The sequence below is a fragment of the Gobio gobio genome (genome assembly GCF_949357685.1).
Source record: "Gobio gobio genome assembly, chromosome: 11".
Classification (NCBI taxonomy): Eukaryota; Metazoa; Chordata; class Actinopteri; order Cypriniformes; family Gobionidae; genus Gobio; species Gobio gobio.
In genome coordinates this window covers 7314854-7339313 of record NC_137104.1, presented here as the reverse complement: position 1 = coordinate 7339313, position 24460 = coordinate 7314854, and the positions used below count along the sequence as shown (strand labels likewise).

General features: G+C 38.1%; 1 protein-coding gene across 3 annotated transcripts; it reads left to right on the top strand.

The window, feature by feature from the left end:
* Nucleotides 1-3065: 3065 nt before the first annotated feature.
* On the top strand, nt 3066-24181 carry fbxl2 (F-box and leucine-rich repeat protein 2). Of its 3 annotated transcripts, XM_079829246.1 has the most exons (14): nt 3066-3410; nt 3976-4037; nt 5912-5966; nt 6054-6128; nt 6378-6472; nt 10810-10974; nt 13086-13212; nt 15035-15109; nt 15208-15338; nt 15424-15484; nt 15590-15634; nt 16910-16966; nt 17111-17323; nt 22010-24181. In XM_079829246.1, exons 1-14 carry the CDS (start codon nt 3381-3383, stop codon nt 22115-22117), a joined length of 1299 nt encoding a protein of 432 aa, XP_079685372.1. In that variant the 5' UTR covers nt 3066-3380; the 3' UTR covers nt 22118-24181. The 3 variants fall into 3 exon arrangements, with proteins under 3 accessions (XP_079685372.1, XP_079685373.1, XP_079685371.1); XM_079829247.1 differs by lacking the exon at nt 10810-10974 and having other exon boundaries at nt 3069-3410; XM_079829245.1 differs by lacking the exon at nt 22010-24181 and having other exon boundaries at nt 3069-3410; nt 17111-17681.
* Nucleotides 24182-24460: the final 279 nt, after the last annotated feature.

Genomic DNA, 24460 nt, shown 5'->3' with positions numbered 1-24460 from the left:
ATTGGAACGTTTCTTTAGAAAGTTACTGGAGAAATGTTTGTTCGCAACTTCAATAGAACCTGGCCAGAATGATAGTTCCCTGTTAGCTGGGAGGTTCTTTTGTGTCAAATTTAACACTTTGCATTTATGCCATTCAGTTCTATTTCTGACTCATTTCAACAAAACATTCTTTTCATAGTCTTCTGGCTCATTCGCATGGCCTTTGGCAAAAGTTCTTGGCTTCCATCTTGTTGTCCTGCCATGCACACCATTCGTGTTCAGTCCCTGATGGTGGACACTAACCTTAGCCAATGCAAGAGCGGCCTGTAGATTCTGAGATTACTCTGGGGTTCTTTGCAACCTTCTGGAAAACATCATGGAGTGACTTTTGTTGGACGTCCACACCTAAGAAGAGTAGCAGTGGTGTCAAATGTCTTCCATTTGGACATTATCAGCTTTGGTAGAGATATTTCTGCAAACTTTTCCAGCCTGGCAAGCATGGCAGCGTTTTAATGTGATTCTTTAGTGTAGTCTGGCCTATTGAACACGTCGTGTTCTGATAACTGGATAATGACTGGAACCGAACATTTACACTGAACATCATGCATGATGAAAACTCACCTGCAATGTGGCTCTCTTTCGCCCTCTGCTGTTGTAATGCAGGGATAGTGCAGTCCAGAAACACTGATTCAGACTCATAATAAACATTCCCTATTCATGCACAGAAATGAGCATTTTATAACAACCGACTGTTTAGAATAAATCTAGTGCAATAAAATAAATAGTGATTAATCGCATCCAAAATAAAGGTTTGTGTTTACATAAATATGTGTGTGAACTGTGTATAATTATTATGTGTATATAAATACACACACATGAATGTATATATTTAAGAAAAAATGTTTATGTTAGATAAAATATATACATGCAAATATTTCTTAAATATATACATGCATGTGTGTGTATTTATTTACACATAATAATTATACACAGTACACACACATATATTTATGTAAACACAAACTTTTATTTTGGATGCGATTAATCAAGATTAATTTGAATGCAATAACTATATATATATGATACAATGAAATTCTCAATTGATTTAATTATTAATTACATCATTTAAATAATTTATTAATTAAATTGCAGATACATATAATATAGAATATAATTAATGAAATATCTAAATATATGTTAATAAAATATATATTAGGGCTGGGCAAATTAATGCGGGCGATTCATTTTTTCAGTTTAACGCATTCAAAATATTTAACGCAGCGTCCATTTTAATATCCATTTTTGCCCAGTTTGCCAGATTTGTTGAGTATTCTCATATTATGAGTCTTAAATGAGTTAAATAACGTCTTAAATAAACTTTGTGAGGAAATGAGATGCGCGGGACAGCGTCATGTTCGGCAGCGGCTGTTCTTAAAGTGACAGTAGCACTGATGATGTCTGTTATTAATGTTCATCAAAGAACAGCGGGAACAGAGAAAATTGTAGCTTTAATGATGATTAATCTATATTTCATTTATTATTTATGCAGTTAAGAAAGGTGTTGATAACTATTACATTTCTGTATATGTCTAACAGGGAAGGCCATGGCCATGTGTAAATATAACATTTATTATAATGGGTTTATGTAAAGATTGTTTTAAATTAAAAGTAGCTTTTTTTAAAGCCTAATAAATGTTGAAATTGGGAGCTTTCAGTTATTCTGTAATGTAATGTCATTAATGTTTCATAGAGACATTAGTACCAGTGATACTGGCCTTCATTCATAAAAACAACAAATATTTAAAATATGCTGTCTTTAAATAGTTTCTACATTAATTTGGAGGGTAACTGAAATTAATACAATATCAAAATATTAAAAACTTAAAAAATATTAAAAACTTGCGATTAATCGTGATTAATTACAGGAACATTTTGAATAATTAGTTTATTTTTTTAATCGATTCCCAGCACTAATATATATATATATATATGGGAGGATTTGTACATGAACCTGTATTACTGAACCTGTACTTTTACTCAGACAAAACTATGCATTACTTTTTACAATTGCATTTAGACCTTTAGCAGGTCACCATGACTTAAATGATCTTTGACCTGCAGCATTGCTGAAGATGGACAAACTTGTGTAAACACAGACAGGAATCTGTCTATAGACCAATCAAATGTCAAAACAACTGTAAAAACTTTAATGTGTAACAATCTCAGCTGGTTTCAGTTGAACATCTGATGTTGTCAATAGAGACTTATAAACCAGGACATTAAAAAAAAGAAAAAGTTTTACATTTCAATATATAAGTATATTAAAGGGATAGTTCACTCAAAAATGTACTGTATGTCATCAAGTTGTTCAGAACCTGCACTGTAAAAAAAATCCAACTTATGTTTTGTATGACAAATTCAGCTTTTAAAGTTTATTCAACTATTTAACATGAAAAAAGTTTGCACAACTAATTGACCCTAAGTTGAGAAAACTCAAAAATGTTCTGCAGCTGGTTGCCTTAAACTTTTACGTTTTCTCAACTTTTTTTTTTTTTTACAGGGTGTATGAGTTTCTTTCTTCTGTTGAACACAAAAGTCGATAAAATGTCCGTAAGCAGACAGTTGACGGCACTCATCGACTTCTACAGTAGGAAAACAATCCTGAGGAAGTCAATGGGTGCCATCAAGTTTGATTACCAACAGTCTTTTGTGTTCAACAGAACAACAGTAAATGATGACAAAATAATTTTTGGTTGAACTATCCCTTTAAGTGTGGAAAGTTTTACTTTGATGTATGTGTGTTGGTTAGATCATTCAAGATTAAATGCCCAAATATTGTGTAAAACCGAGCTATCTACATGCCAGTTCTTCGTCCCCCACACTTCCACTTGTGTATTAACCACGACACACCTATGCGACCTCATGCATCATTATCAAAACAAACCCACCACGCGTGTTTTTCCCGCAAAAGTGACGTCACGGCCGCCGGTCTTTTGAACCCCTAGAGCGCACGAGCGCACCGTAGCTCCTGTGCTAATAAATTTTTTTTTTTTTTTTGCAAGCTTATTTCCCCAGACAGTCATTGCATTGTATTGGCGTCGTTTAAAGATTAAGCAGCACTCACTTCAGGCAGGAATTTGCACTCGAGCGGAAATGTAGTCAGAGAGACAGCTCGGGAGGCGGAAGTGATGTTAGAGCAGCAGAGTCTGCTCCGTCCATGTTATTATTGTTATTTTGGCTGTGTGATGGTTCACGGACGGCGGTCAGCCCGGGATTTCTCCGGTTACCAGCGCGGACACGAACGGCTAACAGGCCACACGTTACAGCAGCGCGTCCGTCTCACGACAGTTTGATCGCAAAACTCGCCGAGGACTGTCTTTATTATTGACACTGCAACAGACATGAACGGCATCACCAAGGGCAGATTCGAGGTAACTCATACCGAGCGAACCGTGGACGTGTCCGTTGAACTGTGACAGTTTGCCCGAGGAAACGAAAACGGGCGGTGGCAGCCTGTCTGAGCGATGACAGTGTGTTTAAGCCTATGTTTGTGTTGGTGGGCGCGGGCACGCGAGCGAGTGCGTGCCCGCGCGTGTATGTCTGCAAGGGTACCGTGCGTGTTTTGGACCGTGTTTTTTTACGTGCCGTGTTCAGGTTTTTGTTCGTCAAGGGTAATCCCGTTCTAACGCAACGGCACCAGCTGACCGTGTCCGCTACGGGCGTTGCGCATGAATCCGTTTAGCGTTAGAGTTGGCTGCTGTTCTCGGAGTTCAGATCAAGCTGATTGGTTTGCCTGCGTGCCCTGAATGCGAGGGCTTGAGGAGATCTCAGAGCTGCGGTGTTATCTAAGACACTCGCGGATGTTATTTGTCCTTCTTGTGCGAGTGTTAAGCGTTAAGTTGCAGCAGGGCGAGGCGTGTGTTTGGGTTTATTGATTGTGCTTGAGCATAACTGTGTGAGCTTATGTAATGCATCTGCTTCATGTGTGTTGTCCAGGTGTTCTCAAACAGTGATGAGGCCCTTATCAACAAAAAACTTCCCAAAGAGCTTCTGCTCAGGTGAGCCAATCAGAATTAAGGACTTTTATTGCAATACATCGTTTTACAAGTTTACATCCATCTATCCATCCATCCATCTATCGTTCTATCGGTCATTTTATCATCACCCTATTTATTTGTCGTTTTTCTGTCTCTCTATGTCTGTTTGTCGTTATCTATCTATCTATCTATCTATCTATCTATCTATCTATCTATCTATCTATCTATCTATCTGTCTGTCTGTCTGTCTGTCTGTCTGTCTGTCATTGTTCTATCTATCTATCTATCTGTCTGTCTGTCTGTCTGTCTGTCTGTCTGTCTGTCATTGTTCTATCTATCTATCTATCTATCTATCTATCTATCTATCTATCTATCTGTCTGTCTGTCTGTCTGTCTGTCTGTCTGTCTGTCTGTCTGTCATTGTTCTATCTATCTATCTATCTATCTATCTATCTATCTATCTATCTATCTATCTATCTATCTATCTATCTATCTATCTATCTATCTATCATCTATCTATCTATCTATCATCTATCTATCTGTCTGTCTGTCTGTCTGTCTGTCTGTCTGTCATTGTTCTATCTATCTATCTATCTATCTGTCTGTCTGTCTGTCATTGTTCTATCTATCTATCTATCTATCTATCTATCTATCTATCTATCTATCTATCTATCTATCTATCTATCTATCTATCTATCTATCTATCTATCTATCTATCTATCTATCTATCTATCTATCTGTCTGTCTGTCTGTCTGTCTGTCATTGATCTATCTATCTATCTATCTATCTATCTATCTATCTATCTATCTATCTATCTATCTATCTATCTATCTATCTATCTATCTATCTATCTATCTATCTATCTATCTATCTATCATTGTTCTATCTATCTATCATTGTTCTATCTATCTATCATTGTTCTATCTATCTATCATTGTTCTATCTATCATTCTATCATTGTTCTATCTATCATTCTATCATTGTTCTATCTATCATTCTATCATTGTTCTATCTATCATTGTTCTATCTATCATTCTATCATTGTTCTATCTATCATTCTATCATTGTTCTATCTATCATTCTATCATTGTTCTATCTATCATTCTATCATTGTTCTATCTATCATTCTATCATTGTTCTATCTATCATTCTATCATCGCTCTATTTATGAGTTGTTTTTCTGTCTCTGTCTGTTTGTCTCCTACCTATCTATGGTTAGTTTTATCTTTCTATCGGTCTATCAATCGTTCTATCATTCAATCTATCGTTCCATCGGTCTATCTATTGATCTATCGTTCTATCTGTCATTCTATTGTCACTCTATCTGTCTATCTGTCTTTCTGTCTATCTGTCTGTCTGTCTGTCTGTCTGTCTATAATTGTTCCGTCTGTCTGTCTGTCTATAATTGTTCCATCTGTCTGTCTGTCTGTCTGTCTGTCTATAATTGTTCCATCTGTCTGTCTGTCTGTCTGTCTGTCTGTCTGTCTATAATTGTTCCATCTGTCTGTCTGTCTGTCTATATTGTTCCATATGTCTGTCTATCTATCTGTCTGTCTGTCTATAGTCAATCTGTCTCTTTATTGTTCTATCTGTCATTCCATCTATCGTTCTTTCTATCGTTTTATCTGTCATTCTATAATCACTCTTTTTATTTGCTGTTTTTCTGTCTCTGTCTATTTGTCTGTATCTATCTATCTATTGGTTTATCGTTCTATCAGTCATTCTATCATCTGTCTGTCTGTCTATCTGTCTGTCTGTCAATTGTTTTTCATGTTCAGATTGCTTTACATATTTTACATATTTTCCGTAGCCTACTGCCAAAGCATTACAGGAAGTGGCTAGAGAGGGGAAATACATTAATGAGCAAGTCATCAAAAATCTCTCTTTATTTCAGGATTTTCTCCTACCTAGATGTAGTTACATTGTGCAGGTGTGCTCAAGTATCCAAGGTATGTGCAACTGCTTTAGTTCAAATTAAACAAAGCTGTCTTGAACTAAGGTAGTTTGCTAACCTCCTTTTCTCTGCGGATGAACAGGCTTGGAATGTTCTCGCATTAGATGGAAGCAACTGGCAGAAGATCGATCTCTTCAACTTTCAGACAGATATTGAGGTGAAAAAGCATGTGTAAAGTAAATGTGTTGGTTTGTGTTTGCAGATACAGTTATTGTTGTATGTCCCAGTATTTAATCTGTAATATGTTATATGTGCTGTAAATTGTCTGTCTGTGGGCGTTATGTGTGTGGGATTAACACTGGGTCAGTAGGCTTTTCTACTGAATCCATAGACTGTAACGTCATCCCTGATCCTCTGTGCCTGAGCTCTCTCTATCTGTCTCTCTCTCTCTCTGTCTCTCTGTTAGGGACGTGTGGTGGAGAACATCTCGAAGCGATGTGGGGGTTTTCTGAGGCAGCTCAGTCTTCGGGGTTGCCTCAGTGTGGGAGATGCCTCCATGAAGTGAGCCGCAGTACTTTTTTGTTAATTAAATTAAGGATTGCACAGTTCATGCAGTTAATGAACCTGTCCAATCAAAATATAAAATAGAACTTGTGTGCATTTAAGGGTGCCATAGAATGGAAAACTGTATTTACCTTGGCATAGTTGAATAATAAGAGTTCTGTACATGGAACTGACATACCGTGAGCCTCAAACGCCATTGTTTCCTCCTTCATATGTAAATCTTGTGCGTGCAGAAGACCTCTGAAAAACGGGTGAATCCCAACATAACACTGACTGTGACGCAACAGTCGGGATCATTAATATTTACACCCCCCAAATTTGCATATACCAGCCCATGTTCAAGGCCAGGCAGTATTAACATGGACAGCCGAATCATCAGAAGTTCTGCAGGTATTGTGAAGGTGAGGACAATATAGCGAAAATGGCAGATCATGGATATAAATGTTATGTTCCAGGCTGTGCAGGGGATGTGAGCACTTTTCATACCCTTCCCACAGGCACAGAACAGGCATGGTTGATGTTTATCTATAACAGGATACTGCACCAGTTTAATTCAAAGTTGTTCGTTTCCTCTGACTAGTGTTATTTTTGCTAATGAAAAAATGACGAAAATGTTTGTCGACAACCTTTTTTCCATGAATTATGTCATTAATTACTTACCCTCATGTCGTTGGACACCCGTAAGACCTCCGTTCATCTTCAGAACACAAATGAAGATATTTTAGTTGTTACTAAAATTTATAAAGTCGTTACAAAGTCCATCTCACCACAGTGGTTCTACAAAAACTTTATAAAGTGACGAGAATAGTTTTTGTGCGCAAAAAAACCCCTAAATAACGACTTATATAGTGATGACCGATTTCAAAACAAGGCATCATGAAGCTTCGAAGCGTTATGAATCAGTGAGTCGATTCAGCAGTTTGAATCGCCAAAGTCGAGTGATTTCAGCAGTTTGGCGGTTTGACACACAATCCGAATCATGATTCGACTCACTGATTTATAACGCTTTGAAGCTTCATGATGCATTATTTTGAAATCGGTCTTCACTATACAAGTCGTTATTTAGGTTTTTTTTGCGCACAAAAACTATTCTCGTTGCTTTATAAAGTTATTGTAGAACCACTGTAGTGAGATGGACTTTGTAACGACGTCTTTAGTACCTTTTAAGGGTCTTGAGAGTGTAAAGTGCCATTGTGCCAATGGAGGCCTTTCTGAGCCATCGGATTTCAACTAAAATATCTTCCTTTGTGTTCCGAAGATGAACGGAGGTCTTACGGGTGTCGAACGACATGAGGGTAAGTTGGGTAATTAATGACAGAATTTTAATTTTTGGGTGAACTAACCCTTTAAGGCCTGTTCACACGGGACGGTTTTCACATGCGTTTATCGCTGACGTTTAACGCCTCGTGACTAAATGAGTGCCAATGTGAGTGTTCACACCAACGCGCAAAACGTGAAAAAGTCTACTTTTTAAAAAACGCATTGGGTTCAATTTCTTTTTTTGACATGGTGCGTTGAAAACCGTCTGACCAATGAGATCGGCGCTATTGTTCACATGCCTGGAGCCTCTGAAGTTATAGTAAAACACGACTTGGTGGCGCTCAAGCACAAAACGGTCTTGTTGAGCACACATTGATACAACGAAGAGGAAGTAAGTAGACAAAGGCCCTGTCCCAAATGGCACCCTAAACCCTCACGGTCTTCCTCTGAGTCCGCACTTTCACAACGTTATGCTGCTTTGACTGCCGGGAAGAAGTCCGCTCCGTAACTCGCACCAGTGCGGGCTCAGCAGAAGTGCGCATCGAGGGCGCATATCGACCTCAAAGGGGGGCACTCGCGAGCACCCTTCTGAAACCTAAAATGACAAATGCGGTCTAAAATACCCTGCGGTCTCGTGGACTTAACGCGCACGCAGCGGCCATTGTAAGTCCACAAGACTGAAAGTGCACATGAAGTGTGCCATATGGGACAGGGCCAAAGAAGAAGATGAGCAGCTAATGCTGCTTGCCAGTTAGCAAAAAGTGTGTGAATGGTTTTGGCAAGCACGTAAATACTGTCTCTGTTCTTCTTCTGTGTGACAAGCGAGTGTCAAAAGCGTAAAGTGGCGCAGCACCACCTTGTGTACGTGGAGCGCCATCTACTGAATTTGCACGTTCACTCTGCGCATCGCCAGTGAAAATCGCTCGGGTGTGAACACAAAGACACGCCGAAAAACGCTGGCGATAAGCGCGCACGATAATCGTCCTGGTGTGCACAGGCCTTAAGACAAGACGAGATGACACAAACGTCCTTAAACGATAACTCTGACTATATAAACATGCAATATCGTTGACGAAAAGACGAGACTAAAACGTAGTTTAAAAAATAAAAACTTGACCAAAAATCACTCTTGTCCGGGGGGAAAAGTAGGAACATTCGAGCTTGTGGTTGCCAGATGTCAATAATTTAAACCCCCCAATCAGAGCTTTTTTGTTATGCCGAGTTCAGACTGCACGATTTTCAAACTCGTCGGATCACTGCTCTTTTCACACTGCATGACTATCTGGGCCAGCATTCAGTCACTGCTGTGTTCACACTGACCGATGGATCGGCGACAGGAGGTTTCACACTGCATGACTTTACAATAGGAAGAATCGCTGTCACTGACAACTCTCTCCGGTGCACAAACTACATTTCACAACCAAACACACGTGAGATGTGACAAGTAAACAACGCAAGATCAACCCCTCCTGTTCGAACCGCCCACTCTATGCGGGACTCGCTCTCCTGGGTCCGCCGGCATGAGAGTTGGACGCTTTAACAAGGAGGCTAAAGGCTGCAACCTCTAGAGTCAGTCGCTGGAGCATCTCTTGAGATCAGAGGAGTGAGGTTTACTCGCACAGCAACTACTAGCTGGCCTCCGTTACACGTTCATCAGACCGGAGTTCTCGCGCAAGACTGGAATTGTTATTATGATAAACTGCAGGAAGGTTGCGATCCAAATCCAAGTCTGTGCACTGATTTGCAGCGAAAAGGAGAAAAAGAAAAAAGATGACGGCGGAGGAAATGGTTGGGGAGACACAGGGAGCAAGGATTGTGTTCTGCAAAGAGAGTTGGAGGAAATAAATAATTTTGCAATGTGCTGCTGCTGCAAATATAAAATATATGCTGTTGTAAATATATCTATTAAAATACTGATATCATGTGCACGAGCACCGATTTGCCTATAATTTCGGGCATTTGTCGGCGATTTCGCAAAACCTGTCGGAGACTCAAAATCGGGGCTAAAATCAGGCGCTCTCTCTCTCTCTGTCTCTCTCTCTCTCTCTCTCTCGTGCGTGTGGATGATCTGAAAACCCCTATAAACAAGTAAGCTGCATTTCAGCAATCTCCATTTGAGAAGTGTCATTCAGTCGGTCTGTGTTCTGTCACGACTCACGGGCCGCTTGCGATTGTGTTTGCTGAATAACTGCACTTGTGTGAGCTACTGAAATGAGCCTTGCTGTGAAACAGCCAATCAGAGCAGAGCTCAACATTATTATTCATGACCCTTCCAAATAAGGTAACCAAATCCTAGGGTTGTAAATGGAATGTAAACCCGTATCTGGAGTATTTTTGCCCTTACCAAAGCCACATACCTTCTATGTAGACATCAGAGAACAATTTAAGATATTGGATCAATGCATTCTATGGCACCTTTAAGCAACTCAAAGTGGCAAAGCCTTTATATGTAATGCATTTTAAAATGTTTTTAATGCATTAATTATGCCTACTTTATAATGTATTGTCTCATGAATAATTGCAATCTAATTGCATAAAATAATTGCAATCTAAAAGAAAGCATAATGCATTAAAACACAGAACAAACAACCAATTTCAGAAGTAACAATTAAACTGCAAATATTATAATGCATTTTAACTTTGGCTACAATTATTTATGAACAGAATGCATTATAACGTGCATTATACATAAAGGCTTTTAAGTTATTTCAGTGCATAGTTTTTGTTCTCACTGGCTGATTTGTGAAGAGCAATAGGGAATTTTGTTGAACGCTTGGTTTCGAATGGAATTTTTGTGGTTTCTATTTCACACCGGCCCCGCCCACTATGAAATCTCATTGGTCCAACAAATCCTTTTTATTGTAATTACACATTAAATATCAAAATTGCTGATTGGATTGTGCAGCAGTTTAGCTTTCGCTGTGACAAACGGCTGGAAACCTGTCATATTGCGGCTGGTTCGGACATGTTGTAAGGATCATTTGTTGTTTTGCACTGTCCATGGTGATATTTACCACATTTTTTTAGTGTGTAGTTTTTCAGTTTAACTTGAGAGGTTTAATTTGATTTGACAGGACTTTTGCTCAGAACTGTCGCAACATTGAACATCTGAACCTCAACGGCTGTACCAAGATCACGGACTCCACCTGCATCAGCCTTAGCAAGTTCTGCTCCAAACTCCGTCACCTTGACCTGACCTCCTGCGTGTCCATCACCAATCATGCACTTAAGGCCTTAAGGTGGGGGGAAGTTATAAGGACTAGGGGGGCCAAAATTTAAGCTGGGTGATTTGTTTTGTTTTGATCGGTAAGCCATAAATGCAAAAGTGCAAAATAGGTCATCAGTATGTTTTGCCATGAGTGAAAGACACTTGTTCCAGGGTTTCCGCTGGGTCTTAAAAAGTCTAGAATTTCCAAATCTGAATTTTAGGCCTTAAAAAGTCTTAAATTCGTGGAATTATTCTGTTAATAATTTTAAGCAGGTCTTAATTTTCCTACGTCCATGTAACGCTACCTCTAATGCTCATTGAAATGCTCCTGCAGCACTTTTAGAATGTTTTGTTTTTTAATTCCGTGGTTTTGTAGTTCTTTCTTTCGCTAGTCCAAATATAATTCGCTGTATTACGACTACAAATGAGACCAATATGTAACTTATATTGCAGCTAATCAGCTTTCGCGTTATTGGCGCGAGTCTCTTTCGGATTGTACCACAGACACACAAAATGGATTTAATTCTTCAGCTTATAGTCCTCCAGTTTTTCGCATTTTCGCGATTACTAAATACAATGAAAACTCAACAATACATTTTTTGAGATCCTGCATATTTTGTAATTTCACCACAAAATAATGGCAAGATGCCAAAATAAACAAGATTTATGCATTTGGTTTGTTCTATTGTCATGTGTAACTATTGTGCATCTAATATAATACATAATATAGTAAATGTGGTATCCTAATTATGCACATTTCTGGAAATTACCACCACAAATTCAGTAATTTTGATCTTAAAAATCACCAAAAAAATACAGCGACATCCTGGTGGGATTGAGCTATGGGGAAGTGCAAGTTTATCGATACGAGTTTATCGATTCGTTCAATTTGAATATATTAATTTACTTTGCAAGTAGTTTCGTGACTGCATTTCCTTTAAATAGGTCATAATTCATAATGGTCTTTAAAAAGTCTTAAATTTGACTTGGTGAAACCTGCAGAAACCCTGTGTTCATTTTTAAACTCCTGTTTCTTCTGTTTCCTGTTTTCATTTTTAAGGAAGATGACCTCAAAGCTAACGCTTGACATTATGGAGTCTTTAAAACTAAACCAGGAAGTGTAAAATTAACGCTCAGATTGGATTTCATTGTGTCAAGAGACTGACTTTGTTAATGATTACTGTAAAGTCTGTCACTTAATGAATCTTTTCCACAGTTGCAGTAGATTATACTGTATGAGCTGGTGAAATTCTGAGAGTGAATATTTAAACAGTGACTAAGGAACAATTATTAACTCATTGTTAGACATTTCAGAAGTGTTGTTTATATTCCCACAGCTTTAACAGCCCATGGTATGGTTTGTAAATAAAGAAAACTCATATCCTCATAACAGGGTTTATTATCACCTGAAAAAAAAGTCTTTTTATTGTAGTTTCGGTTAAATTATAGTTTTTGTTCTCTTGGTTAGCTGTTCAAAAGTTTATTTGTATTTTAAATTACTACACTACTGTTCAAAAGTTTCAGGTTGGTAAGATTTTTTAAAATGTTTTTGAACAAAGTCTCTAATGCTCACCAAGGTGCATTATTTTGATTAAAAAAACTCCCAGTAAAAACAGAAATATTGTGAAATATTATTGCGATTAAAAATAACTCTTTTTCTATTTCTGTATATTTTAAAGTGTAATTTATTCCTGTGATCAAAGCTGAATTTTCAGCATCATTACTCCAGTCTTCAGTGTCACATGATCCTTCAGATATCAGTCTAATATATTGATTTGATGCTCAAGAAATGTTTTTATTATTATCAATGTTGAAAACAGTTGTACTGCTTAATTTTGTTTGTAGAAACCGTGACAATGTTTTTTTCAGGATCCTTTGATGAATTGAAAGTTAATAGAAAGAACAGCCTCAATTTGAAATATAAATATTGTGTAACATTATACATTTCTTCACTGCCACCTTTGATCAATTTAATGCATCTTTGTTGAAAGAAAAAAAAGGAATCTTAGTAACCCTGAACGATAGTGTACATTTTGTTTCTTTGTGTGTTTAGGTTTGAATAGTGCAGTGGTGTTTGAGTATTTTTTTTGGGAATGTTTTGTTTGCTTCTTACCCTCTTTATTTGCTCCTCCTGTCTACTAGTGAGGGCTGTCGGATGTTGGAGAATCTGAACCTGTCCTGGTGTGATCAGATCACGAGTGATGGCATCGAGGCTCTCAGCCGTGGCTGCACAGCTCTCAGAGCTCTGTTTCTGAGAGGTTGCACACAGGTACATGCATATATACAAACACACTCACACAAAACACTCATACACCCGGCGCAATACGACGGCAGGCGCAATGCATGTTTTTTGCTAGTTTCAGCCCGACACAGTTATCATTTTCACGTCCAGCGCCATGTTGTTTAAATAGCAAATGCATTCATCCATGGGCGTCTGGTCTGAAAACGAGGTGTGTTCAGGCGCATTGTTGGCGCGTTGGTATTTTGAGGAACTGAAAACGACTGCGCCATTGACCAACAAAAACCTGGTCTAAAATCAATAGCGTAGTATTTTTTGTGTTATTTAAAGGGCGTGTAATTAATGTGCGCCTATAGGCGGGAGCTAGTGCTGTAGTCAAGACCACCTAATCCGAGACCAAGACCAGACTAGCACTTCTTAAATTCATAGAAATCCACATTACCACCTGAGAAATGACTTTTAACTTGTAATAAATGACATATAATAAATATAATTAGAATAAGACCCTATATAGAGCTGTTACCAATCAAATTAATTCATTAACAACAAAATGAATCTTTGCGCTACAGAGGTGATACAGAAGATGCATCTGAATTGGTAACTTACAAATGCATAAATAATGTTGAGGAATTTTTTTTAATGTTTGTTAAAGCAATATCATGTTTGCAGTCATGCTCAAACTTGTGAAAATAGCTCTCTTACTTTTGTGATATTGCTTAATTATATCACGTTATAAATCCAGATCTCATACAATAACTTTTTGCAACAATATCTTGAATATTGTGAGCTTTTGTATACATTTTTGGTGACATTTTTGACACAATCCCTGATTACTTTCTGAATCGGCACAATAAATAAACCAAAATTAGAAATACGTTTCTATGATTGGATGTAAAGCGTACTGCTTCAGATGCAATCACATGAATGATGTTAATGAGTAGATCAGGCAATGCACTGGCAATTTAGTGATATCCCAGCAGCTGTGGTCTAGACCGGTCTTAAAACTAAATCCTGAGTCCTCTTAGTCTGAGACCAAGACAAGACCGAGTACAAATGTGGTCGAGACCGATACAAGACCAAGACCATCAAAAATTGGTTTTAAGACCGTCTCAAGTACTACAACACTAGCGGGTGCACAACGCGTGTACACACACAGGGATGCGCAGCAGCACACAAACATTTTTAAATAATAAAAATAAAAGGATTCCTCTGTGGAGAAGCGTTCAGTCTTTCCGCTCGCAAATTCCACCATGTAAATAGTGAATCCGCCATGGTGCAAGCACAATTGGCTTTTAAAGGGAAAGGGAGATGAGACCCTGATTGGTTTATTGCATGTTACGCTCAAAACACACCCATGACTCATTAAGAGACTAGGTACAACCCTTTTGGACCATACGCCGGGCGCTTAAACCATTTTTCCCGTTGTTAAACTAGCAAAAGTGGATTCAAACCTGTGTCGTGCGCTTGGATAGTTAAAACAGGGCCCATGATGATTGTTAAAGCCGGCATGAAACGGAAGCTGCGATAGTCTTTTCTTCCCTATTGTGACGTATATCCAAGTGAAGCGCTTAAAAAAAAATGTAGGGCGGGACTTGATTTTGTCCATGGGGAACTGATTGGATGGTTGTGGTTTGCTATTGGTCGATCTCATGTGAGTGACAGGTTGCCCCGCCCTTGCGTCAATAAACACATCATCAGAAAAGTGTAGAGATGTGAGGGGAGGGGAAGTTATTTCGATTAAAGATACATGATTAAAAACGATGTGCACGGATACATCATTACTGCAGTATTCCATAAAAAAACAAGAATGGTCCATTCTGATTTCATGTTGACTTTTAATGTGTCATTTCAGCTTGATGATACTGCACTGAAGCACCTTCAAAAGCACTGTCCTGAGCTCATGACAATCAACATGCAATCATGCACAGTAAGACTTTGACTTGTTACAATGCTGAAGTCAATTATTGCATATAAAAAGCAATCGCACAATACACAGAACGCTAAGACGGTTTATCCATCTTGCAGCAAATCACTGATGACGGCTTTGTGAGTTTGTGCCGGGGTTGTCACAAACTGCAGATGGTCTGTGTGTCTGGCTGCAGCAACATCACAGACGCTTCTCTGACTGCCCTCGGCCTCAACTGCCAACGGCTCAAGTAAAGCTTCCTTCATCTGTACGCAGATAAGCACACACCCTCCCCACACAGAGGCATTCATTCACATTGCGTGTGTTTTCCTCAGGATCCTGGAGGCTGCTCGCTGCTCACATGTGACTGATGCTGGTTTTACTGTTCTTGCCAGAGTGAGTAATCACACAAACACCCCAAAACATAAACGCATGGATTCGGAGAGCATGCTTTGAGCTGATGTGACGGGATTCTTAAACCAACTATTCCTTCTGTTTTAGAATTGTCATGAATTGGAGAAAATGGATTTAGAGGAATGTATTTTGGTGAGTTTATATTAAATCCATAATTCAGAAAAGCTGTTGTACATTGCCTAGTAAACATGGGCGGGCATAAAAGAGTAAAATATTATTTAATGCATCTATGCTGATTAAAAGTATTCATTTCTTTCAAAAATGACCCTAAATATTTGAATAGTATTGTATATTAAAAAAAAACATAAAATATTGCACTTTTTTCCCTCAAATGTGATACATATGGAATTGAATGTATGGCTTCTCATTGAATTATTGTTTAAAATGCTGTTCATCCTTCTGTTTCGAATTTTTTTTATTTTATACTTTAACGTGCAGTTTCAAAGAAATTGAGTTTTTCATTTTATTGCTTTTGAGCTGTGTAAAATATATAAATAAATAAATGTAAATATATATATATATATATATATATATATATATATATATATATATATATATATATATATATATATATATATATATATATATATATATATATATATATATATATATATGTGTGTGTGTGTGTGTATATATGTGTGTGTGTATATATTAATATAATATAATATAATATTTTGTAGGTTTTTTGTTAGTGTATTATATAATGTGCTATATATTTATTATAGCTTAAGATTTTTTAAGAAGTTTTGAAAGAAGCCTTTTATGCTCAACAAGGCTACAAATATTTCATTAAAATATATTAATATTGTGAAATGTTATTACAGTTTAAAAACTTTAAAATCTCAGTATACTTGTATACTCAGTATCCCTTTGGCAAAGCTGAATTTACTCCAGTCTTACGTGTCACATGACCCTTCAGAAATCATTCTGATTGGCTGATTTGATGCTCAAGAAACATTTATGATTATAATCAATGTTGAAACCAGTTATGCTGCTTAATATTTTTGTGGAAGCCATGTTGTATTTGTTCAGTATTCTTTGATGAATAGACGGTTCAAAAGAACAGCATTTATTTAAAATATTAATCATTTGTAAGATTATGAATGTCTTTCACTTTTGATCAATTTTAATGCATCCATGTTGAATAAAAGTATTAATTTCCTAAATATTTGAACAGAAGTGTATATAAAAAAACAAAAAATGGTGCACTTTTTTCCTCAAATGTGATGCATATGCAATAGAATGTATGTAAATTGATTTATTTATGATTTATTATACTTTAACTTGTGCAGTTTCTAAGAAATTCTGAGGTTTTTCTTTTTACTGCTTTTGAGCTGTGTCTGTTTCCTTGCAGCAGTTTATCCTGTGCGCTAAAATTAATGTTCTGTGTCCGTACATCCCATTCAGGTGACTGATAACACCCTGGTTCAGCTCTCAATCCACTGCCCTCGGCTGCAGGCGCTGGTGAGTGCCAAGAAGTGTTTGAGAGAGAATGTGTGGGAGTATTGCTTCCATGCCTGTTGTTAATGGCATTCTGCAAAGGAATTATAGAGCACGTACATTTGTTTTTCGCCTGCTCACTTCTGCGTGCGTGTGTGTGTTTTCTAGAGCCTGTCACACTGTGAGTTGATTACAGATGATGGAATCAGACATCTGAGCAGCAGTGTGTGTGGTCAGGAGCGTCTGCAGGTGGTGGAGTTGGACAACTGCCCCTTGATCACAGACATCACACTGGAGCACCTCAAGAGTTGCCAGCGTCTGGAACGCATCGAGCTCTATGACTGCCAGCAGGTCTCCCGCGCAGGCATCAAACGAATCCGGGTCGGTCAAAAAATAATCGCTCCCACGCATAGTCTTAACTGTAACAACCTTATACAGACTAAAATTATTTATTTGCAGAATTCATATATGCAGTGTCTGTCTAGAGTGCCAGCAAGAAGACAGTGTGTAAATACTAGGGATGGACTTGAGTACCTGAGCAATGATCAATCACCGAAATGTTCTTTTTTTTTCAATTTATTCCAAATGGGGCTCGTTTAATTTGTCCTTGGTTACAGAGTCATTAGGGGTAAACTGGTCTGTGTCATTAGCAATCATGGCGACTTGTAGTCCGGGTCAGCGTCAAATACTGGAGAGGTTTTGGGGCGTTCATACATGACACATTCTTCTCACTATAGACGAGAGGATAGACTGAACATCGGTTTTGCCGATATTTTGCACTTTTCTAGTAAATCAGCTTGAGGTTATTCAATACTGAGTCTATCTATAAATGCCACCCCCTCAATCATGACTTACTTTAGTAATACAATGTAATTTTTCAACATTTTGGTCACAACCATTCATTCTTAATTGAGAAATATGCATTTAAAAAATTGTTTTACATTATTATTATCATATTGTTAAGTATAATATATTAATTTATTATATTTCTATCTATCTATCTATCTATCTATCTATCTATCTATCTATCTATCTACAAATTATTTATACATTTTTATAAAATTGTATACAATATTACAGTTTTTTTCTGTATTTTTCAGCCGTATGAACCGTAAGTAGGTTAAATGATGAAAATTGGCACACTTGTAGTGATGGTAATGAATATTAATCTGAACAACTTTGGGGTCTCTAGGATCAACTCTATAGTGCCACCACCAGTTCAAAAATTCACATTTGAAACGGTTATAACTTTTGAACCCTTTGATCTAGAAAAATGTAACTTAGGCCCTGTTTACACCTGGTATTAAGATGCGTTTTGGTCGATTGGATTAAATGTAGACGAGGGAGACACATATCTGTTTCCACCTGGTGTTTAACCTGTTGGTCTCTTTAGTCCACTTTTAACTACTTCTGTCCTAATTTCTTCGAGGGGAGGGTCTATGGGCAGATAAATGTATGTTTTTTTTCAGATCTTTCGGGCTAATGGACAAAATAAGCTTGCGCAATTTACATACGAAAACGCCCACTTCCCATAATGTTTACCCATTAGGTCAGTAGGTGGAGAGTAGGCGGTCTTTTGTGACGGTTTGAACGCATTCGACCACATGAGCGTTTACACTACGAAAGCAATCCGTCGAATGTGTTTTCAACTATCTTTGGAAGTGGTCGAAAGTGGACGAGCTCAAAACGTTTTAGACCCCGTTTTCACCTTTTTTTGGCGTCGTCCACTTGTGATCGGATCGACGAAAACGCATCTTTAATACCGAGTGTAAACAGGGCTATAGTACACCTGATTCCTCTCATCATACTGATCACATTCAACATCTTACATTAAAGCTACACTGTGTAACATTTTTAGTTTATTCTTAGCTAAAAACACTTAGTTCTTTCAAAAATATATGTGCTCATTAATGTATATTTACTTCTTTCAAGTAATAAAGTATTTTCGTAAGTTTATAATATGCCATTTAAAATACATACGGGTGAGGGGTTTGAATGCCGGTCGCCATGTTGCCCCCCCATCTTGAAAGTACATTAGCCAAAGAGGGACATACCCGTAAATTCAAGCTTCGCCTTTCGCGTTTTAACACTCAATTAAAACTTTTTAAAACGAAATCGGAATTGAGAGGAACAGAAACTTATATTCACTGGATGGTCATATACCTTTTCACCACTAGATGGGGGAAAATATCACACAGTGTAGCTTTAAGATTCCGCCCATTACAGTAGTGGCCATGTTGAAAAGTGCAGTATTCAGTTTTTTTTCCCTACTCCTTAACATTTTGTACAGTTCTTCCGAAAATTAGCACAGATGATACCGAGCCACACAGAAATGATTTAACCGATTTTATTTATTCATGTTTGTTCAAAAAGTAATGATGTTGCGAACTTAACAATGTCGACCCAAAATCAGTTCAGAGGCTTCAAATGGTATGCTTCATCAACACCATGATCTGAGGTTCCTTGCCAAAGTTTGGAACAGCACCACCTACAGGTCATGATATCTGAAAAGGGCTATTTTTGCTAATAACTTTAAAAGAGTTTGTCAGAAAATCATGAAATCTGGTGTCTATGGATCCCTTGTGTCATGCTGACTACCTGAATACCGATTTTGCCAGGATCGAACGAACCATCGAGCCACTATTTTGAAAATTCAGCACAAAATTAGATCAGGATCATCATCAGCATGTCCTGAAGGTACCTGGGAAGTTTGAACACAGCGCCACCTAGTGTTCCAGATATATACGCTTATAACTTTTGAAAACATTATGAAAACATTCTGTTTTCCATCAATTTGCCTGGCCGCCATTTTGAAGCACAGTTTTTTTGCTGCTACTACAAATTTTGTCCAAAATCTGATCAGATGATCGTTGGACCAAGCCACACACCCGTTCCTGAGAAATACCTCTCAGAAGTTGACCTTGCCTGTGTTTGTTGTTCACTTAGCATGCTAACAGTTGCGATTCCTTCTAATGTGGCTCTTCAAGTTAACCATAAGTTATATTAGCATTAATTTAGCATAGCATGCTTATCTGGTTAACATGCTGAATAATGCTTTTGTGTGCTCATTCTCACACTGAAAGCTCTCTTCGGCAGCCTGGTGAATGCTTTGCTAATCCAAAAGCCCCGAACGTTTCACGTCGTGGGTTTGAATCCAGTGAGGCACATGCCCAGACCACAAGAGGTACTGTGGCCAGAAACGGTGCAGAAGTTGCTTCCGTTCCAGACATTGTGCCTTTCTAAGAATGATCTCATCTGAATACAAAATGCAGTGCATTTATGTATAAATTCTTCATTTTGAGTTGATTCTCACTTGAACTATAGAACTTCGGCATCTCTGTGAGCACACGTCTTCCCAGTGGCGCGATGAGATGAGTGACAGGCACCTGACCCAGAGATTGTGGGTTTGAGTCCCGTGTGGTACAACTTTATAAAATTGTGTGTAATGTAGTGTCATTTAGAGCCAATAGCTGCACTGTAAAATTAAACAAACCACGATGTATGAGTGACATGCTGTGTAAAGCAACAGGCTATAGATTTGAAGATTGTTTGATCAAATCCAATGTGTATCAGGTGTTTAAACATGTGAATTTGTGAACATGACAAAATAGCCATATAGGGATTGGCCCTTTAATTGCTGCTTGCAGCTATATTACTATTAATAAATCCATAATTCATATTGTGCTTTATTTTAGCAGTCTTATTGGTCGAACTTTAGATTAGGGTCCAATTTTCACTATTAACTGGCATTTGCCTCAGTAAACTCCTAATTACTGCTTATTAATAGTTAGTAAGGTTGTTAAAGGGTTACTTCAGTGATTTTAGCATTAAGCTTTGTATTTAAATTGGGTCATTTATGTAGTATAAATGTGAAATTATTTTATTATTTGCCTTCTAGACTGAGAAAAGACAGAAAATGTATTTTTGTCTCATGTGGATGAAAGACAACAACTCCCAGAATGCACTTGCTTCGCTGCCCTACGAGGCCACATAGTAATACAATAATTTCGTTCAGTTAGAGAATAAACACTACAATTAAAAACTGAACGTGTCTTTTCAATAAAGTGTGAGTGAGCCGAACGAAAGTGACGGCACAGACGCAGCAGTGTCAGATTTCATTCATCACGAAGAGCTGAGCAGAGCTGAGGTAACGTTAAGCGCCAGTCTGGCACATTTTCAGATTGCATATGGAAGCTAAACTATCACAGGAATTCATTAAAAAGTTGAAACACTCACTTTGCTCTGCATCGCTCCGTTATGAATGTCCGTGCGGCCGTCTGTGTCTTACATTCTGTGCGTGAGATCTCTCCCCATGGGCGGGTTGATAACATGCGGAACAGCTCCATCTAGTGGCTGTAGTCTTTAGCCTCTGGCCAAAAAATCCTCAGATGACGCAAAATGACGATATCGGAGGATTTTTTCCAGAAATAAAATGCATAATTCTCTCGTCTCAGGGGGATATGAGGGGAGAAAGTACCATCATTTGAATATACTACCGGGTTTCTACTGATACAAAGCCTAATGCTAAATCACTGAAGTTACCCTTTAAGTTTAGGTATTGGGTAGGATTAAGGGATGTAGAATAAGGCATTAATATATGCTTTATAAGTACTAATAAACAGCCAATATCCTAGTAATATGCATGCTAATAAGCAACTAGTTAATAGTGAGAACTGGACCCTAAGCTAAAGTGTTACCGTCTTATTTATTTGTATTGTATCAAAAGGTAGAGATTTGAGAACAATGAAAAATCTGTTCTGCATACTGATGATCAGACCCAAAATAATCTGTTAAACAATCAATATTGCTCTGTTAAAGGAGTATTCGTGTCAGTGTGAAACTTGAATTTTGGTCCTAAGCAATAGGGCATTATGGTCATTTGGTTTCTATTTTTGCCACTAGCCCCACCCAAAACGAAACTCTCATTGGTCTACATAGCTGTATGGTCATCAAATATGTTCTGATTGGCTGTGGATATTTTTTGAATGATTTTTTTCACTTTCTCTAGTTGTTGTTATGAAGTCACATTCTGCATTGTGGCTGATTCTGCTGTTGTTTCTCCTGTAGGCTCACCTTCCTGAGATCAAAGTCCACGCTTACTTCGCCCCGGTCACACCCCCTCCGTCAGTCCACGGAGGAGGCCAGCGCCTCTGCCGCTGCTGCGTCATACTCTGACAGAAGGACAGGCCTCTGGGAGACGCCATAGAAAGTCAAGCTGTCAGTCAACCTCTAAACTCCGCCCTGCCTCTGCTCCACACCACTATGAGGCGCTGTGTGGGGCTGTGGCTACGGGAGGCATGGCTTGTTCACTGAGCGGTTGCTTGGCAGCAGGATGGCCCTGAACAAGAAACGCAAAATAAATACAATGCAACGTGACAAATACTACGTACATACATGTACGAGGAGAAAAATCAAGGAGCTACCATGTAAAATATTTCATATTTGGATATATAGAAAACAAAGTACTTAAAGCATTACGGAACTACTGAATATAGAAGGAACACGCAAAGAACTTTGTTTGGCATTTTGATGCCGTTACGACGACGACACAGTGTTTACGTCCTGCTCCTCTTCCTCATCCAATAGGAATGCATTCTATGAGAACAAATAGAAGAAAAAAAAACAGAAAACGAGCAGCAGGATGCAAGTCTCTGGAGTTTTGTAGGATACGCCTCCCGCCGATTGATCATGTGACTTGACTTCAAACCTGAGAGCAGGATGCTTTGAGCGTTTCTGTCTGGTTTTGCGCGTGTGTGCGTGTGTGTGAGAGAATGTTTAAATATAGAAAACGAAATATAACACTACAACAAATCAACCCATATTAAAACTGGAGTAAAATGGTTTTTTGTTTTCTGTTTGTGCTCACCCTAATTTGGAGAGGACGAAAAAAAATGGCAGTTGAAATCAGTGTGAGCAGGCGAGGGGAAGAGAAGGACTGAGATTGTGCATGCGAGATGAAGTCGATTTTGGAGTTCCAGTACGTCACGATTGATGTGAATGTTCAAATTTAGACAACATACATGTGCTAAGGGTGGAGGAGGAGGGGGATTACATCAGGAAAATTTGAGTTTCACAATGTTTCAGTGCAATATTGAAAGCCCAGGCCATGTGACAGGATTTAGAGCACTCCTTATTCAGGCATTTCCTCCGAATCTCATAGTATTCTAATCGCAATGTCAATTACATGTCATTAAAGGGACAGTCCACCCAGAAATGAAAACTCACCTCGTGCTGTTCCAAACCTGTATGACTTTCTCTTTTATCTGTGGAACGCAAAGGTTATTTAGAAAAATGACTCTGTGTCCATCCAATGTTGTTTGGACCCCGTTCTTCAAAACATAATCTGTTGTAGTTCACAATCATACAGGTTTGGATGAGTAAATGATGAGAGAAATTGTATTTTTTGCGCACAAACTAGATCAGATCTGAGCATAACATGCAAAGAATCAACAATTTCAAACAATATATCAAACTTTACCCATGCTATCTTGATAGTTCAGCCAAAATGTACATTTCTGATATCTGCTCGACCTTTTTTTTTTATGTGTGCAACACAAAATGTTAGTCAACATTCACTTTCATTGTGTGGATCCAGATATGATGAAAATGAGTGATGACCTGAGGTTTCATTCTGCCTGAAATCTCCTTTTGTGTTTTGCAGAATAAAGAAAGTCATAATAATATTTTTGGGGGAACTATCTCTCTGAGTTTACTGCCTCATGCATAAAACTGATGTTCAGCGGGGGGTTTGATGCATAACATTGCATATTTTAAAGTGTTGCTGATGAAAACAGCTGCTGAGTTGATCATGTAATCAATGGAAACGTTTTTTGTCGGTGTGAGTGCCTTTGATTTGCGACTGGAGGGAGGGGCGGGTTACAGCCAGAGAAATGCTCGACTCAGGGCTGGGGTGTAGTTCATCACATTTCTTTTTCTCTTGTATTTCCCCATATTTAGTTGGTTTTTACCATTGGATATGATGATGAAGTGTGTCATCATTTCCTGTCAATGCATACATCGGTGATTCCAGTATTCTTTATCTCGACCATGAAACCACTTTTAGTCAATGCTAAACCTGTCAGCGAAAGTGACGTTTTTTTTTAGAGTTGTTCTGTAACGGCTAATCGGTTCCCCTCCTTCTCCCATATTTTTTGACAAAGATGAAACAAGTTACCTGAATGTCCTTGTGTTCTGGTTGTTAATGTGACATTTCTTTAAATAAAAGATCTGAGCAGTGTGTCACATTCTGGATGGGTTAGTTCTTATGGTTTCATATACACCATTCATTGATCATGTGAATCATTTGTATATTAACCATGTGGTTATACTAATACACACTGTAAACCCTAACACTTAAAATAATTAATTGGTTTGAGTAGAGCCAACTCAAATGAAACCAATTAGTTTAATCAAATGAACTTTTCTGAGTTTTGAGAACTTTATTTTTCTTTTGAGTTCACAAAACTGACACATATTAAGTCATCTGAATTGTTTCATTGTTTTGAGTTTCATGAACTT

Bases quoted from the DNA above. Each gene is read 5' to 3' on its own strand.
- fbxl2 (XM_079829245.1), top strand. From the start codon at position 3,381: ATGAACGGCATCACCAAGGGCAGATTCGAG. The intron at 5,967-6,053 runs GTATGTGCAACT...GCGGATGAACAG, and splicing joins GGTGTGCTCAAGTATCCAAG to GCTTGGAATGTTCTCGCATT. The intron at 15,485-15,589 runs GTGAGTAATCAC...CTTCTGTTTTAG, and splicing joins GTTTTACTGTTCTTGCCAGA to AATTGTCATGAATTGGAGAA.